This window comes from Passer montanus, unplaced genomic scaffold (genome assembly GCF_014805655.1).
Source record: "Passer montanus isolate IOZ18808 unplaced genomic scaffold, ASM1480565v1 scaffold329, whole genome shotgun sequence".
In the NCBI taxonomy this organism is placed as follows: domain Eukaryota; kingdom Metazoa; phylum Chordata; class Aves; order Passeriformes; family Passeridae; genus Passer; species Passer montanus.
The window spans coordinates 38,942-57,321 of NW_024368030.1; the positions used below are offsets into that span (position 1 = coordinate 38,942).

At 50.7% G+C, this 18,380-nt stretch overlaps 2 protein-coding genes across 2 annotated transcripts in view; one reads left to right on the plus strand and one right to left on the minus strand.

Moving 5' to 3' along the window:
• Positions 1-6,750, plus strand: part of LOC120505133 (maestro heat-like repeat-containing protein family member 1) — a 45,277-nt gene extending 38,527 nt beyond the window's left edge. Inside the window, exon 20 of the mRNA XM_039715372.1 lies at positions 5,870-6,750. Within this exon, the coding sequence (XP_039571306.1) occupies positions 5,870-5,955 (86 nt within the window). The 3' untranslated portion in view covers positions 5,956-6,750. The remainder of the gene's footprint in view (positions 1-5,869) is intronic.
• A 1,183-nt stretch (positions 6,751-7,933) lies between these two features.
• On the minus strand, positions 7,934-17,930 carry LOC120505132 (ribosome biogenesis protein bop1-like; the record flags this gene model as incomplete). The annotated part of the gene is made up of 6 exons (XM_039715371.1): positions 7,934-8,621; positions 11,655-11,809; positions 14,961-15,440; positions 15,743-15,805; positions 17,531-17,611; positions 17,760-17,930. Coding segments are annotated over 6 exons (1,104 nt in total), but the record flags the coding sequence as incomplete, so codon positions are not given.
• Positions 17,931-18,380: the final 450 nt, after the last annotated feature.

Consider the following 18,380-nt stretch of genomic DNA (forward strand, 5'->3'; position numbering starts at 1 on the left):
AAAAAATTTCCATTTTTAAGGAAAAAAAAAGCCTATTTTTCACAGAAAAATTCCTCATTTTTAGGGAAAAAAATCCCATTTTCACACAAAAATTCCTCAGTTTTAGGGAAAAAATTTCCAATTTTTAGGGGAAAAAGATCCTCATTTTTAGGGGAAAAAAAATCTCATTTTTCTCACAAAAATTCCCATTTTCACGCAAAAATTCCTCATTTTTAGGGAAAAAATTTCCAATTTTTAGGGGAAAAAGATCCTCATTTTTAGGGGAAAAAAAATCTCATTTTTCTCACAAAAATTCCTCATTTATTGAGGAAAAAAAATTCCATTTTTAGGGTGAAGAATTCCATTTTTAGGGAGAAAAGTTCCATTTTTAGGGGGAAAAAAATCCCATTTTTCATATGAAAATTCCTCATTTTTAGGGAAAAAAAATTCCCATTTTTAGGGAAAAAAAAATCCCATTTTTAGGGAAAAAAATCCTATTTTTTCACTCAAAAATTCCTCATTTTAATTCCATTTTTAGGGGGGAAAAAATCCCATTTTTCATATGAAAATTCCTCATTTTTAGGGGAAAAAATCCCTATTTTCCCCCCAAAATTCCTCATTTTTAGGGAAAAAAACCCATTTTTTTGGGAAAAAACCCCATTTTCAGGCCAAAATTCCTCATTTTTAGGGAAAAAAAAAATCCTATTTTTTCACTCAAAAATTCCTCATTTTTAGGGACATAATTTCCATTTTTAGGGAAAAAAATCCCATTTTTAGGGAGAAAAATTCCATTTTTAGGGGGGAAAAAATCCCATTTTTCATATGAAAATTCCTCATTTTTAGGGGAAAAAATCCCTATTTTCCCCCCAAAATTCCTCATTTTTAGGGAAAAACCCCATTTTTTTGGGAAAAAAACCCCATTTTCAGGCCAAAATTCCTCATTTTTTGGGGGAAAAATACCCCATTTTTAGGGAAAAAAAATTTCCATTTTTAGGGAAAAAAAATCTATTTTTCACTCAAAAATTCCTCATTTTTAAGGAAAAAAACTCCCCATTTTTCAGTCAAAAATTCCTCATTTTTAGGTTAAAAACCCCCATTTTTTGTGAAAAAAACCCATTTTTTTTTGTGAAAAAACCCCATTTTTTTGTGAAAAAACCCCCATTTTTTGTGAAAAAACCCCATTTCAGGCCAGATTTCCCCGTTTTTGGGGCTGTTGTGATTCGGGGTGTTCTTGGGGCCGAAAAAAAACCCATTTTCAGGCCAAAATTCCCCGTTTTTGGGGCTGTTGTGATTCGGGGTGTTCTTGGGGCCGGAGCCTCCCGGGCAGGGCCCTCCTGGCCGGCCCCGGGCTGAGCTCACTTTCCTGGAGTTCTGGGATTTTTTCCCTCTCCCCGCTGACCTCACCCCGTGGATCTGAGCCCGGAAAATTCCCGAGCTCTCCAAGGCAGCCGCAAAAAACTCTAAAAAAGGAGAAAAAGTCGCTTTTCCTTCGGCCCTTCCAGGAGGAGAGGGGGGAGGAACTCGCCCGGAATTCGGGGAATTTTTGGGGGTCCTGGGGGGGCTCCGATCCCGGCCGGAATGAGGGAAAATCCCAAAGAATGTGGGAAAAAAAGGGAAAAAATGGGAAAAAAGAAAATCTTGGATGGGATCCCGGCTCCCGGGGCTGCTCCAGGATTTGGGGGCTGGGGAGGAATTTTTGGCTGGGAAAATCCCGAGGGATTCCTTCCCAATCCAGCCCCGAATTCCCGGATCAAAGCGGGCTGAGGATTTACTTCCAATTGTCATTTTGTGGGATCGTCCCAAACTTTGCATTTTCTGGGATCATCCTGAATTTTTCATTTTAATTTTAGGAGTTTTTGGGATCATCCAAAACATTCAGTTGTGATTTTTTGGGATCATCCTGAATTTTTCATTTTAATTTTAGGAGTTTTGGGATCATCCCAGGCTTCTCCTTCAAATTTTTTTGGGATCACCCAGAGCCTTTCCTTTTCATTTTAGGGTTTTTTGGGGTCATGACAAACATTTAATTTTATTTTTTTGGGGATCATCTTCTGCCTTTAATTTTAGAGTTTTTGGGATCATCCCAGGCTTCTCCTTTAATTTTTTTGGGACCATCCCAAGCCTTTCATTTAAATTTTAGGGGTTTTCTTGGGATCATCCAAATCATTTAGTTGTGATTTTTTGGGATCATCCTCTAATTTTAGGTTTTTTGGGATCATTCCAGGCTTCTCCTTTAAATTTTTTTGGGATACCCAGAGCCTTTCCTTTTCATTTTCGGGTTTTTTGGGACCATCACAAACATTTAATTGTAATTTTCTGGGATCATCCCAAGCTTTTAATATTTTTTGGGACCATCCTGAGGCTTTCATTTAAATTTTAGGGTTTTTTGGAGTCATCACAAACATTTAATTTTAGTTTTTTGGGATCATCCCAAACTTTTAATATTTTTTGGGACCATCCCAAGCCTTTCATTTAAATTTTAGGGGTTTTCTTGGGATCATCCAAATCATTTAGTTGTGATTTTTTTGGGATCATCCTCTACCTTTAATTTTGGAGTTTATGGGATCATCCCAGGCTTCTCCTTTAATTTTTTTGGGATCACCCAGAGCCTTTCCTTTTCATTTTAGGGTTTTTTGGGGTCATGACAAACATTTAATTTTATTTTTTTGGGGATCATCTTCTGCCTTTAATTTTAGAGTTTTTGGGATCATCCCAGGCTTCTCCTTCAAATTTTTTTGGGATCACCCAGAGCCTTTCCTTTTCATTTTAGGGTTTTTTGGGGTCATGACAAACATTTAATTTTATTTTTTTGGGGATCATCTTCTGCCTTTAATTTTAGAGTTTTTGGGATCATCCCAGGCTTCTCCTTCAAATTTTTTTGGGATCACCCAGAGCCTTTCCTTTTCATTTTAGGGTTTTTTGGGGTCATGACAAACATTTAATTTTATTTTTTTGGGGATCATCTTCTGCCTTTAATTTTAGAGTTTTTGGGATCATCCCAGGCTTCTCCTTTAATTTTTTTGGGACCATCCCAAGCCTTTCATTTAAATTTTAGGGGTTTTCTTGGGATCATCCAAATCATTTAGTTGTGATTTTTTGGGATCATCCTCTAATTTTAGGTTTTTTGGGATCATTCCAGGCTTCTCCTTTAAATTTTTTTGGGATACCCAGAGCCTTTCCTTTTCATTTTCGGGTTTTTTGGGACCATCACAAACATTTAATTGTAATTTTCTGGGATCATCCCAAACTTTTAATATTTTTTGGGACCATCCCAAACCTTTCATTTAAATTTTAGGGATTTTCTTGGGATCATCCAAATCATTTAGTTGTGATTTTTTTGGGATCATCCTCTACCTTTAATTTTGGAGTTTATGGGATCATCCCAGGCTTCTCCTTTAATTTTTTTGGGATCACCCAGAGCCTTTCCTTTTCATTTTAGGGTTTTTTGGGATCATCACAAACATTTAATTTTAATTTTTTGGGATCATCCCAAACTTTTAAATTTTTTTGGGCACCATCCCAAGCCTTTCCTTGAAATTTTAGGGGGTTTTTGGAGATCTCTAACATTTAATTTTAATTTTTTGGGATCATCCTGTACTTTTAATTTTAGGGGTTTTGGGACCATTCTGATCCTTTACTTTTGATTTATTTGGGATCATCATGAATATTCCATAATTTCAATTTTTTTGGGGATCATCCCAAGCCTTTCTTTTTAATTTTTTGGGATCATCCCGAGAGTTCATTTAAATTTCATTTCATTCCAATTTTTGCTGTTCTTACCAAAAAAACCCCAAAACCTTGGGACAAACATGGAGAAAGAAGCTGGGAAAATCCCAAATTTTCCTCCCTTTTTCTCCCACTTTTCTCCCACTGGGGCCTTTCCCTGTCAGTCCACAAATCCTGGATAATGATGGGAATGAAATCCTCATTTTTTTGGGAAAAAACCCCACAGAAATTCCCCAGATCCGGCAAATCTGTTGGGACTGGGAATTCTGGGATGGGGGATTGGAATCTCCTGGGAGTGCCGGGAATTTGGGGCTGGGCTGGGAGTGGATCCCGTGGGATTTTCCTGGGCAAACCTTCCCCAAAAATCTCCCCGTTCCCAAATCCTGGAGTGGCTCCTGGGAGCCGGGAATTGATTTGGGGGAATTCAGGGGAATTCCAGTGGGAATCCAGCGGGAATCCAGTGGGAATGGGATGGGAATAAAGCAGGAATCCAGTGGGAACGCCTTGGGAATCATGGGAATGCCGTGGGAATTCCTGGAGTTTCCATGGCCATATCCCAGCCTGGGCCGTCCCAATCCTGACCCTGATCCCGATCCTGATCCTGGTCCCAATCCTGATCCTGATCTTGATTCCAATCCCAATCCTAATCCCAATCCTGACCCTGATCCCTTTTGGGGATCATCCCAAGCCTTTAAATTTTTTGGGATCATCCCGAGAGTTCATTTAAATTTCATTTCATTCCAATTTTTGCTGTTCTTACCAAAAAAACCCCAAAACCTTGGGACAAACATGGAGAAAGAAGCTGGGAAAATCCCAAATTTTCCTCCCTTTTTCTCCCACTTTTCTCCCACTGGGGCCTTTCCCTGTCAGTCCTCAAATCCTGGATAATGATGGGAATGAAATCCTCATTTTTTTGGGAAAAAAACCCACAAAAATTCCCCAGATCCGGCAAATCTGTTGGGACTGGGAATTCTGGGATGGGGGATTGGAATCTCCTGGGAGTGCCGGGAATTTGGGGCTGGGCTGGGAGTGGATCCCGTGGGATTTTCCTGGGCAAACCTTTCCCAAAAATCTCCCCGTTCCCAAATCCTGGAGTGGCTCCTGGGAGCCGGGAATTGATTTGGGGGAATTCAGGGAAATTCCAGTGGGAATCCAGCGGGAATCCAGTGGGAATGGGATGGGAATAAAGCAGGAATCCAGTGGGAACGCCTTGGGAATCATGGGAATGCCGTGGGAATTCCTGGAGTTTCCATGGCCATATCCCAGGCTGGGCCATCCCGATCCTGACCCTGATCCCAGTCCCGATCCTGATCCTGATCCTGGTCCCAATCCTGATCCTGATCTTGATTCCAATCCCAATCCTAATCCCAATCCTGACCCTGATCCCAATCCTGATCCTGATCTCGATTCCAATCCCAATCCTAATCCCAATCCTGACCCTGATCCCGATCCTGACCCTGATCCCAGTCCCGATCCTGATCCCGATCCCGGTCCCAATCCTGATCCTGATCCCAATCCTGACCCTGATCCCGATCCCGATCCTCATTCTGACCTTGACCCTGATCCTGATCCTCATCCTGGTCCTAATCCTGATCCCAGTCCTGATCCTGACTCCAATCCTGATCCTGATCCAAATCCCAATCCCGATCGTGATCCTGATTCCAACCCTGATCCTGACCTTGACCCTGATCCTGATTCTGACTCCGATCCCGATTCCAATCCCTGTCCTGGCTCCGATCCTGATCCTGATCCCCATCCCAATCCCAATCCCGATCCTCATTCTGACCTTGACCCTAATCCTGATTCTGATCCTGACTCCAGTCCTGATTCTGATCCCAATCCTGATCCTGATCCCAATCCCGATCCTGATCCCAATCCTGATCCCAATCCTGATCCCAATCCTGATCCCAATCCCGATCCTGATCCCAATCCCGATCCCAATCCTGATCCCAATCCCAATCCCAATCCCAATCCCAATCCTGATCCTCATTCTAACCTTGACCCTGATCCCGATCCTGATTCTGACTCTGATTCCAGTCCCAATCCTGGCTCCGATCCTGACTCCAGTCCTGATCCCGATCTCGATCCTGATCCTGACTCCGATCCCGATCCCGATCCCGATCCCGATCCCGCTCCTGACCCCATCCCTGCTGTGCCGTTCCAGCCCTGAAGCCGCTGCTGAAGGATCCCGTTCCGGCCGTGCGGGTCAAGGTGGCCGAGACCCTGGGACGCCTCGTCCGCCTCCTCTGAATCCCAGAATTCCCAAAATTCCCGGGAATTCCCAGCTCCAGGACCCTGGGACGCCTCGTCCGCCTCCTCTGAATCCCACAATTCCCGAAATTCCTGGGAATTCCCAGCTCCGAGACCCTGGGACCCCTCATCTGCCTCTGAATCCAGGAATTCCTGAAATTCCTGTAAATTCCTGGCGCAAAGACCCCAGGATGCCTCATCCGCCTCCTCTGAATCCCAAAATTCCCGAAATTCCCAGGAATTCCCAGCTCCGGGACCCTGGAACACCTCGTCCGCCTCCTCTGAATCCCAAAAATTCCCAAAATTCCTGGGAGTTCCCAGCTCCGAGACCCCGGGACGCCTCATCCAGCTGTGAATCCCAAAATTCCCAAAATTCCTGGCATTTCCCAGCTCCAAGACCCTGGGATGCCTCGTCCACCTCTGAATCCCAAAATTCCCAAAATTCCTGGGAATTCCCAGCTCTGGGACGCCTCATCTGCCTCCTCTGAATCCCAAAATTCCCGGGAATTCCCAGCTCTGCTCAGCAATACCCCGGGGGATCCCAATCCATGGGAAAAGTCTTCCATCACCTCCATCCTCGGGAACGCCGGCGCCTTCCCAGACACGGGGACAAAAAAAGTGGGAAAGCGGCCGGAATTCGGGATGGGATCCGGAGGGAGCCCCATCCCCCCCCGGTGATCCGGGATCCGTTCCCACCCCCCCACTGCTGCTTCCCGGTGGGTGACGGGATCCATTCCCTAAATTCCCCCCCGGAATTCCCCCTGTACAGAGACCTCTTTTTAAATAAAGCTTTGGCTCCTGATCCCGCTCTGGAATTCTGGGATTCCTCAGGATCTGGGGGGTGGGAAGGGGGATCCCAGCTGTGTCTCCGTGGGGAGGATCCAGGGGTTCATCCAGAGGGAAAAACTTGGGATTTCCGGGCTGGTCCTGCCCCGTTTCTGTCCCACCTTCGGATTTCCCTTTGGGATCCTGGTCCAGATCCCATTCCAGGTCCTACCCCAGATCCCATCCCAGGTCCAACCCCAGATCCCATTCCAGATCCTGGTCCAGATCCCATTCCAGATCCTACCCCAGATCCCATTCCAGATCCCATTCCAGATCCCATTCCAGGTCCTACCCCAGATCCCATTCCAGATCCTTTTCCATTCCCTGGACTCTTCCTGAGATAAATCAGATCCAGGGAATCTCATCCTCTGTTCTGATCACTTCCAGCTTTTCCATTGGGATTCTGTTCCAGATCCCATTCCAGGCCCTATCCCAGATCCTATCCCAGATCCCGTTCCATGCACAAAAAGCCTCTCATGATCCCAGTGGGTGCTGGGAATTCTGTGTGTAGGGAATGCGGGGATGGGATTGGGATGGGGATATTCGGGAACGCAGGAATGGGGGTGGGGACATGGAGGAGATGTGGGAATGCGGGGATGGGACTGGGACGTGGGAACATTGGGGAATTCTGGGTACAAAGAGCCTGGAATTGTATCCAAAAAAAGCCTTTTTTGAGTCCTGGGATGTGGGAATTCCAATGGCAGCGGGTGGCAGCGGAGCCCAGTGGATTCCCATGGGGAAATGTCAGGTGTGGGAATGTGGGAATGGGATTGGGGACACTGAGGGATGTGGGGTGGGAATACTGGGGAATTCAGGACTCGAAGATCCCGGGATCGTACCCAAAAAAATCCTTTACTGAGCCCTGGGAATGGGAATTCCAATCCTGGCAGATCCCAGCAGATCCGGTTGTATCCTGGCAGATTCCCATGGGAACGTCAGGTGTGGGAGTGGGGACTGGGGACACTGGGGGATGTGGGAATGGGAATGTTGGGAATTCTGGACACAAAGATCCCGGGATCGTATCCAAAAAAAGCCTTTATTGAGCGCTGGGAATTCCGAAGGCAGCGGATCCCTGTGGATCCCGTTGGATCCCTGTGGGAAGGTCCAGTGCAGGGAATGTGGGGCACAGAGACGTGGGAATGGGAACGCTGGGAATTCAGCACACGGAGATCAGGATCGTATCCAAAAAAAGCCTTTATTGAGCGCTGGGAATTCCGAAGGCAGCGGATCCGGTTGGATCCCGCTGGGAATTTCAGGTGTAGAGTCACACAGTGCCCTCGGAGAAGAGCCAGGGATCCCAGGGTGGATCCCAGGGTGGATCCCGGGTCAGGTTCTGGGTGTGGATCCCTGCAGATCCCGGTGTGGATCCCGGGTGTGGATCCCGGGATGGATCCCAGGTGGATCCCGGGTCAGGTGAAGAGGCGCACGGTGCCGTCGGCGCCGGAGGAGAAGAGCCAGGGCTGCTGGGGGTGGATCCCTGCGGATCTGGGTGTGGATCCCAGGATGGATCCCGGTGTGGATCCCAGGTGGATCCGGGTCAGGTGAAGAGGCGCACGGTGCCGTCGGCGCCGGAGGAGAAGAGCCAGGGCTGCTGGGGGTGGATTCCTGTGTGGATATCAGCGTGGATCCTGGCATGGATCCCGGGATGGATCCCGATGGATCCCAGTGGATCCCAGTGGATCCCGGGTCAGGTGAAGAGGCGCACGGTGCCGTCGGCGCCGGAGGAGAAGAGCCAGGGCTGCTGGGGGTGGAAGGCGACGTCGAGCACGCCGAGGTCCAGGGCGGGCGCGTGGCCCTTGAGCACCTTGAGCGGCACCAGCAGCGCGTTCTGCAGCAGGTCACTGCCAAACACAGGGGAAAAACGGGGGAAAAACGGGAAAAATGGGAAAAACGGGAATCGTCACACCGGGAAAACGCGTTCTGCAGCAGGTCACGGCCAAATGGGGGAAAAATGGGAAAAACGGGAATCGTCACACCGGGAAAACGCGTTCTGCAGCAGGTCACGGCCAAATGGGGGAAAAATGGGAAAAACGGGAATCGTCACACCGGGAAAACGCGTTCTGCAGCAGGTCACGGCCAAATGGGGGAAAAATGGGAAAAACGGGAATCGTCACACCGGGAAAACGCGTTCTGCAGCAGGTCACGGCCAAATGGGGGAAAAATGGGAAAAACGGGAATCGTCACACCGGGAAAACGCGTTCTGCAGCAGGTCACGGCCAAATGGGGGAAAAATGGGAAAAACGGGAATCGTCACACCGGGAAAACGCGTTCTGCAGCAGGTCACTGCCAAATGGGGGAAAAATGGGAAAAATGGGAATTGTGACAGTGGGAATGGGAATGGGAACAGCGGGAAAACAGGTTCTGCAGCAGGTCACTGCCAAACACGGGGGGAAAACGGGGGAAAAATGGGAAAAATGGGAAAAATGGGAATTGTCACACCGGGAAAACGCGTTCTGCAGCAGGTCACTGCCAAACGGGAAAAACAGGGAGAAAAACGGGAAAAACGGGAATTGTGACATTGGGAAAATGCGTTCTGCAGCAGGTCACTGCCAAATGGGGGAAAAATGGGAAAAATGGGAATTGTGACAGTGGGAATGGTTATGGGAACAGCGGGAAAACAGGTTCTGCAGCAGGTCACTGCCAAACAGCGGGGGGAAAAACGGGGAGAAAAATGGGAAAAACGGGAATTGTGACAGTGGGAATGGCCACGCCAGGAATGGCCAGACAGGAAATGGGAATTCTGACACCAGGAACGGGAACGGGAACACCAGGAATGGGAACACTGGGAATGGGAATGGGGACACCGGAACAGGAACATCGGGAACGGGAACGGGAACACCAGGAATGGGAACCCTGGGAATGGGAATGGGAACAGCGGGAAAACAGGTTCTGCAGCAGGTCACTGCCAAACACGGGGGGGAAAAACGGGGAGAAAAACGGGAAAAACGGGAATTGTCACACTGGGAAAACGCGTTCTGCAGCAGGTCACTGCCAAATGGGGGAAAAATGGGAAAAACAGGAATTGTGACAGTGGGAATGGTTATGGGAACAGCGGGAAAACAGGTTCTGCAGCAGGTCACTGCCAAACAGCGGGGGGAAAAACGGGGAAAAATGGGAAAAACGGGAATTGTGACACCGGGAAAATGCGTTCTGCAGCAGGTCACTGCCAAACACGGGGGAAAAACGGGGAGAAAAATGGGAAAAACGGGAATTGTGACAGTGGGAATGGCCACGCCAGGAATGGCCAGACAGGAAATGGGAATTCTGACACCAGGAACGGGAACGGGAACACCGGGAATGGGAACACCGGGAATGGGAATGGGGACACCGGAACAGGAACATCGGGAACAGGAACGGGAACACCGGGAACGAGGATCCTGGCAGGGGGAAGGGGAATTCTGGGAGGGGGAATGGGAATTGTCACACTGGGAATGGGAATTCTGACACCGGAAATGGGAATTCTGGGAGCAGGAATGGGAATTCTTGGAGGGGAAGTGGGAATATCTGGGAGTGGGAATGGGAATTCTGACACCGGGAACAGAAACTCCGGGAGGGGGAATGGGAATTCTGACACTGGGAATGGGAATTCTGGGGGGAGTGGGAATATCTGGGAAGGGGAATGGGAATTCTGACATTGGGAATGGGAATTCTGACATTGGGAATGGGAATTCTGGGAGTGGGGATGGGAATTCTGACATTGGGAATGGGAATTCTGACATTGGGAATGGGAATTCTGGGAGTGGGGATGGGAATTCTGACATTGGGAATGGGAATTCTGACACTGGGAATGGGAATTCTGACACTGGGAATGGGAATTCTGACAATGGGAATGGGAATTCTCACATTGGGAATGGGAATTCTGTCAATGGGAATGGGAATTCTGGGAGCGGGAGTCTAGTCCTGGATGTCTTTGGGATCCAATCCCAGGTATCTCCAGGATTCCCAACAAAATGCTGCCCCAAAAATGCTGCAGCCACCCCAAGGACCCCAAAAGGAGGGATCTGATCCCATAAATCCCATAAATCCTGGGAATCCCGCAAATAAATTCATAAATCCCATCAATCCAAGAAATAAACCCCACAAATAAATCCATAAATCCCATAATTAAATCCCATACATAAATCCCATAAATCCCATAAATAAATCCCATGAATCCCACAGATAAATCCTATCAATAAATCCCATGAATCCCATGAATCCATCCCATAAATCCCATTAATAAATACCATACATCCCTCAAATAAATCCCATAAATCTCATAAATAAATCCCATGAATCCCATAAATAAATCCATGAATCCCATAAATAAATCCCATAAATAAATCCCATGAATCCCATAAATAAATCCATAAATCCCATTAATAAATCCCATCAAACAAATCCATTAATCCCATTAATAAATCCATAAATCCCATCAATAAATCCCATCAATAAATCCCATAAATCCCACAAATCCATCCCATAAATCCCATGAATAAATCCCATGAATAAATCCCATAAATCCTATAAATAAATCCCATAAATCCCACAGATAAATCCCACGAATCCATCCCATAAATCCCATCAATAAATCCCATCAATAAATCCCATAAATCCCATTAATAAATCCCATAAATCCCACGAATAAATCCCATAAATCCCATGAATAAATCCCATAAATCCCACAGATAAATCCCACGAATCCATCCCATAAATCCCACGAATAAATCCCATAAATCCCACGAATGAACCCACAAATCCCACAGATAAATCCCATGAATAAATCCCATAAATCCCACGAATAAATCCCATAAATCCCACAAATAAATCCCATCAATAAATCCCACGACTGAACCCCCGAATCCCATGGATCAATCCCGGTGGGAGTTCCGTACTTGTAGACCATGCCGTGGCAGACGATGACGGAGCCGTCGTCGGAGCCGGAGGCGAAGAGCGGGTAGCGCCGGTGGAACGCCACCGAGCGCACGGCGCGGCCGTGGTGCCTGCGGGACACACAGCCGCCGTCACCGCGGGGAACACCGCGAGGGGGACAGCGGGAATCACCGCGGGGACAACACCGCGAGGGGGACAGCGGGACAGACACCGGGACAGACAGCGGGAAAAGAGACAGCGGGAAAGGAGACAGCGGGAAAAGAGACAGCGGGAAAAGAGACAGCGGGAAAAGAGACAGCCGGCATCACCGCGGGGAACACCGCGAGGGAGACACTGGCAATCACCGCGGGGACAACACCGCGAAGGGAGACAGCAGGACAGACAGCGGGACAGACAGCGGGAAAAGAGACAGCCGCCACCACCGCGGGGAACACCGCGAAGGAGACAGCGGGACAGACAGCGGGACAGACACCAGGAAAGGAGACAGCGGGAAAAGAGACAGAGGGACAAACACCGGGACAGACAGCAGGACAGACACCGGGGCAGACACCGGGAAAAGAGACAGCGGGAAAGGAGACAGTGGGAAAAGAGACAGCGGGACAAACACCGGGACAGACACCGGGACAGACACCGGGAAAAGAGACAGCGGGAAAAGAGACAGCCGGGAATCACCGTGGGAACACCAGGAAGAGAGACAGCGGGGATCACAGCCGGGAAACACCAGGAAAGGAGAGACCAGGAAAAACACCAGGAAAAACACTGGGAAAAGAGACAGTGGGAAAAGAGACAGTGGGGATCACCACAGGGACACCGCGAAAACACCGGGAATCACCGTGGAGAACACTGGGAAAAGAGACAGTGGGAATCACAGCCGGGGAAACACCGGGAGAGATACCGGGAAAAGAGACACTGCAAACAGCGGGACAGACACCGGGACAGACACCGGGACAGACACCGGGAAAAGAGACAGCGGGAAAGGAGACAGTGGGAAAAGAGACAGCGGGACAAACACCGGGACAGACACCGGGACAGACACTGGGAAAAGAGACAGCGGGACAAACACCGGGACAGACACCGGGACAGACACCGGGAAAAGAGACAGCGGGAAAGGAGACAGTGGGAAAAGAGACAGCGGGACAAACACCGGGACAGACACCGGGACAGACACCGGGAAAAGAGACAGCGGGAAAAGAGACAGCCGGCATCACCGCGGGGAACACCGCGAGGGAGACACTGGCAATCACCGCGGGGACAACACCGCGAAGGGAGACAGCAGGACAGACAGCGGGACAGACAGCGGGAAAAGAGACAGCCGCCACCACCGCGGGGAACACCGCGAAGGAGACAGCGGGACAGACAGCGGGACAGACACCAGGAAAGGAGACAGCGGGAAAAGAGACAGAGGGACAAACACCGGGACAGACAGCAGGACAGACACCGGGGCAGACACCGGGAAAAGAGACAGCGGGAAAGGAGACAGTGGGAAAAGAGACAGCGGGACAAACACCGGGACAGACACCGGGACAGACACCGGGAAAAGAGACAGCGGGAAAAGAGACAGCCGGGAATCACCGTGGGAACACCAGGAAGAGAGACAGCGGGGATCACAGCCGGGAAACACCAGGAAAGGAGAGACCAGGAAAAACACCAGGAAAAACACTGGGAAAAGAGACAGTGGGAAAAGAGACAGTGGGGATCACCACAGGGACACCGCGAAAACACCGGGAATCACCGTGGAGAACACTGGGAAAAGAGACAGTGGGAATCACAGCCGGGGAAACACCGGGAGAGATACCGGGAAAAGAGACACTGGGAGAGACAGCGGGACAAACACCGGGAAAAGAGACACCGGGAAAAGAGACACTGGGGAAAAGAGACACTGGGGAAAATGGGAATCACGGCTGGGAAAGAAGGGAATCATGGCAGGACAACACCGGGAAAAGAGACACCGGGAAAAACACTGGGAATCACAGCCGGGGAAACACCAGGAAAAGAGACACTGGGACAGACACCGGGAAAAACACTGGGACAGAACAGGGAAAGTCACAGGGAAAAACGGGAATCACAGCTGGGAAAAACAGGAATCACAGCCAGGAAAAACACCGGGAGAGACACCAGGAAAAGAAACACCGGGAGAGTCACAGGAAAAAATGGGAATCACAGCTGGGAAAACACCGGGAAAAACGGGAATCACGTCCAGGAAAACACCGGGAGTCACAGCCAGGAAAGACACTGGGAAAAACACTGGGAAAAACACTGGGAAAAACAGGAATCACCGCCGGGAAAAACAGGAATCACAGCCAGGAAATGCTCCAGGAAAAACACCGGGAAAAATGTGAGTCACGGCGGGAAAACACTGGGAAAAACACTGGGAAAAATGGGAATCACAGCCCAGGAAAACGGGAAAAACATGGGGAAAAACACAGAAAAATGGGAATCACAGCCTGGGAAAAAAGAGGAGAGACACCGGGAAAAACACTGGGAAAAATGAGAATCACAGCCAGGAAAAACACCGGGAAAAACACCAGGAGAGAGACCGGGAAAAACGGGAATCAGAGCCCGGGAAAATGGGAATCAGAGCCAGGAAAAATGGGAATCAGAGCCCGGGAAATGGGAATTAACACCAAGAAAAACGGGAATCAGAGCCAGGAAAAATGGGAATTAACAGCGGGAAAAATGGGAATTAGCACTGGGAAAGAACAGGAATTAGAGCCCAGGAAAATGGGAATCAAGAGCCCGGAAAAACGGGAAAAACACCAGGAAAAGTGGGAATCAGCACCCAGAAAAACAGGAATCAGCACCAGGAAAAACCAGGATAACTGCTGGGAAAAATCAGGATAACATCCTGGGTAAATCGGGATAGCCACCCAGGAAAAAACTGGGATAACATCCTGGGAAAATTGGGATAATCACCGGGAAAAACCGGGATAATCGCCAGGAAAAACCAGGATAATGACCCAGGAAAACAGAGGCGAACAGCCCAGGATAAAGTGGGATAAGGACAGTGGGTAACGAGGGATAACCTGGGATAATCTGGGATAAAAGCCCGGGAAAAACCAGGATAACAAAGGAAAATGTGGGATAACAACCTGGGAAAACAACCAGGGGAAAACTGGGATAATGACACGGGATAACCTCCTGTTTGGGGGTACAGGACATCCCTGTTTGGGGGTTCAGGACATCCCGTTTTGGGGTACAGCACATCCCTGTTTGGGGGTTCAGGACATCCCATTTTGGGGTACAGCACATCCCTGTTTGGGGCACAGCACATCCCATTTTGGGGTACAGCACATCCCATTTTGGGGTACAGCACATCCCATCCCTTTGCAGGAGCTCGGATCTGGCAGATCCCGGCGTTCCCGGGCAGATCCCGCACCTCCGGGGTGCACGGCCATGCTGGAGATCCACTGGCAGTTGCTCTGGAGTTTCTTGGTGAGCTCCTGGCGCAGCAGGTTGTAGATGCGCACGGAGCGCTGGGAAGCCACCAGGAAGTAGGGCCGGAGCGGGTGGAACTGCACGCACTGGATCATCCCCGGGCTCTTCCGGAAGGGATCCTGGCTCCAGCGCCGGCTGCTCTGGTGGATCAGCACCTGCCGGCTGCCGGGGTTCCGCACCACCGAGGCCCAGTAATCGCCCTTGCCGTGCCACGTCACCTGCATCACCGGCTGGAACGGAATGGAAATGGGATTGGGAATGGGATCTGGGTGAGATCCCGAAATCCTGACTCTCTGGATCATTGCTGGGGCACAGGAATCGCCCTGGCTGTGCCACGTCACCTGCGTCACCGGCTGGAACGGGATTGGGATTGGGATCTGGGTGAGATCCCGAAATCCCGACCCTCTGGATCAGCACCGGGGCACAGGAATTGCCTTGCCTGTGCCATGTCACCTGCATCACCGGCTGGAACGGGAATGGAAATGGGAATGGGATTGGGATCCAGGTGAGATCCCGAAATCCCGACCCTCTGGATCACCACCGGGGCACAGGAATCGCCCTGGCCGTGCCACATCACCTGCGTCACCGGCTGGAACGGAATGGGATTGGGATTGGGAATGGGATTGGGATCCGGGTGAAATCCCGAAATCCCGACCCTCTGGATCACCACCGGGGCACAGGAATCGCCCTGGCCGTGCCACGTCACCTGCATCACCAGCTGGGAATGGGAATGAGAAAGGGATTGAGAAAGGGATCCGGGTGAGATCCCAAAATCCTGATCCTCTGGATCACCACCAAGGACCAGGAATAATCCTGGCCATGCTGTGTCACTGGCTGGGAATGGGATAAGGAATGGGATCTGGGTGAGATCCCAAGATCCAGATCTTCTGGATCATCCTGGAAGTCTCTGAGATAGGAATGGGAATAGGATTTGGGTGAGATCCCAAAGTCTCAATCTCTGGATCAGCACTGAGCCCAGGAATCGCCCTGGCCGTGCCACGTCACCGGCGTCACCGGCTGGAGTGGGAATGGGATCAAGAATGGGATCAGGAATGGGATTGGGATGGGAATGGGAGGGGGATGAGAACAGGAATGGGATCTGGGTGAGATCCTGATCTTCTGGATCATCCTGGAGCTCCCACGGTGGGAATGGGAATGAGACTGGGAATGCAAACAGGAATGGGATCCAGGTAAGATCCTGACTTTCTGGATCATCCTGGAGCTCCCACGGTGGGAATGGGAATGAGACTGGGAATGCAAACAGGAATGGGATCCAGGTAAGATCCTGACTTTCTGGATCATCCTGGAGCTCCCACGGTGGGAATGGGAATGAGACTGGGAATGCAAACAGGAATGGGATCCAGGTAAGATCCTGACTTTCTGGATCATCCTGGAGCTCCCACGGTGGGAATGGGAATGAGACTGGGAATGCAAACAGGAATGGGATCCAGGTAAGATCCTGACTTTCTGGATCATCCTGGAGCTCCCACGGTGGGAATGGGAATGAGACTGGGAATGCAAACAGGAATGGGATCCAGGTAAGATCCTGACTTTCTGGATCATCCTGGAGCTCCCATGGTGGGAACAGTGGGATCGGGGAAGGGGAGACGGAGAGAGAGTGGTTGGTGGGTCCACGGATGGGAATGGGAATGCTGATCCCACCCAGATCCCGGGAATGCTGATCCCAACCAGATCCCGGGAATGCCGATCCCAGCCATATCCCGGGAATGGCGCTCCCAGCGGGATCCCGGGAAAGCCGATCCCAGCCATATGTCCCTGTTCCCTGGGAGCAGATCCCACCCTGGATCCCTTCAATCCCGCTTTTCTCTGGGATGAGCCCCAACAGCTCCCTCAGCTTCTCTTAGGAAGTTTTCTGGAGCCATTCCCAAAAATCCCGGGAAAGGGAGACCCTCTCCAGTCCCATTTTCCGGGGATTCACGGGAACATTTCCCAGAGCCGCAGGAATTCCCGCTGGGATCAGCCCCTTTTCCCAGCTTCTACTGGGAATCCTCGGCCTCAGTCCCTGCCCTGCTTCCCGAGGCCCCAAATCCCAGTTTGCACCAAATTCCAGGGGAATATTCCTGAAAATCCCAACCTGAGGCTGTCTTCCAGGTCCTGTCCCTATTCCCTGGGAGCAGATCCCACCCTGGATCCCCCTGGATCCCTTCAATCCCATTTTTCTCCGGAATAAGCCCTGCCAAGCTCCCTCAGCCACTCCTGGGAAGTTTTCCGGAGCCATTCCCAAAAATCCCGGGAAAGGGAGACCCTCCCCAGCCCCATTTTCCAGGGATTCACGGGAACATTTCCCAGAGCTGCAGGAATTCCCGCTGGGATCGGCCCCTTTTCCCAGCCTCTCCCAGGAATCCTTGGCCCTGCTTCCCGAGGCCCCAAATCCCAGATTTCCACCAAATTCCAGGGGAACATTCCCCAAAAAATCCCTCACCAGGGCCTGGGTGGTGGGGAAGGGCTGCAGATCCCTCGGCCTGGGCAGTTTGGGAATGAGATCCTCAGGATCCACGTTGACCTGCGGGACGGACACCACAGCGATCCCAGCCGCTCCCGGGGATCCGTCCCCGGCTCCGGACAGGAATTCCCGGGAGGGGCGGGGAGGCCGTGCCGGCGCTCCCGGCGCCGCGTTCCCGGGTTTTGGGGGTTTCTGGGACGGTGCCCACCCGCATCCTGCGCTGGCGGGGGCAGAGGTAGAGGTCGAGGCAGCGCTCGAAGCGCTCGTGGATGAAGCGCGGGTAGGCGGGCACGGCGCGCAGGCTCGGGAAGCGCCGCGGCACGAAGCTCAGGCGCCGCTCCGACGGCTCCTGCTGCCGCCAGGCCAGCTCCTGCCGGAATGCCGCGGGAATGGGGATTGGGGGAAACGGGGAGGGGGAACATGGGGATGGGACAATGGGGAATGGGATAATGGGGGTGGGATTGGGAAAAATAGGGAGGGGGGAAAATGGGGTAATGGGACAATGGGAATGGGGAATGGGAATGGGGAATGGGAATGGGGAATGGGAATGGGGAATGGGAATCCACCCTCCTTGGCTCTCCATGGATCCTCCAGATGCCATCTGGATCTTTTCAATCTCCTCATCCCACCGGAGCTTTTCGAGCCACCTCAGCTTTCCATGGATCCTCCTGATCCCATCTGGATTTTTCCAATCTCAATCCATTGGGATCTTTCCATCCTCCCCACCCCACCTGGATCTTCCCAATCTCCCAATTCCACCGGGGTTTCTCCACCCTCCTCATCCCACCAGGATCTTCCCACGTTCCCAGATTTTCCATTTTCCTCATCC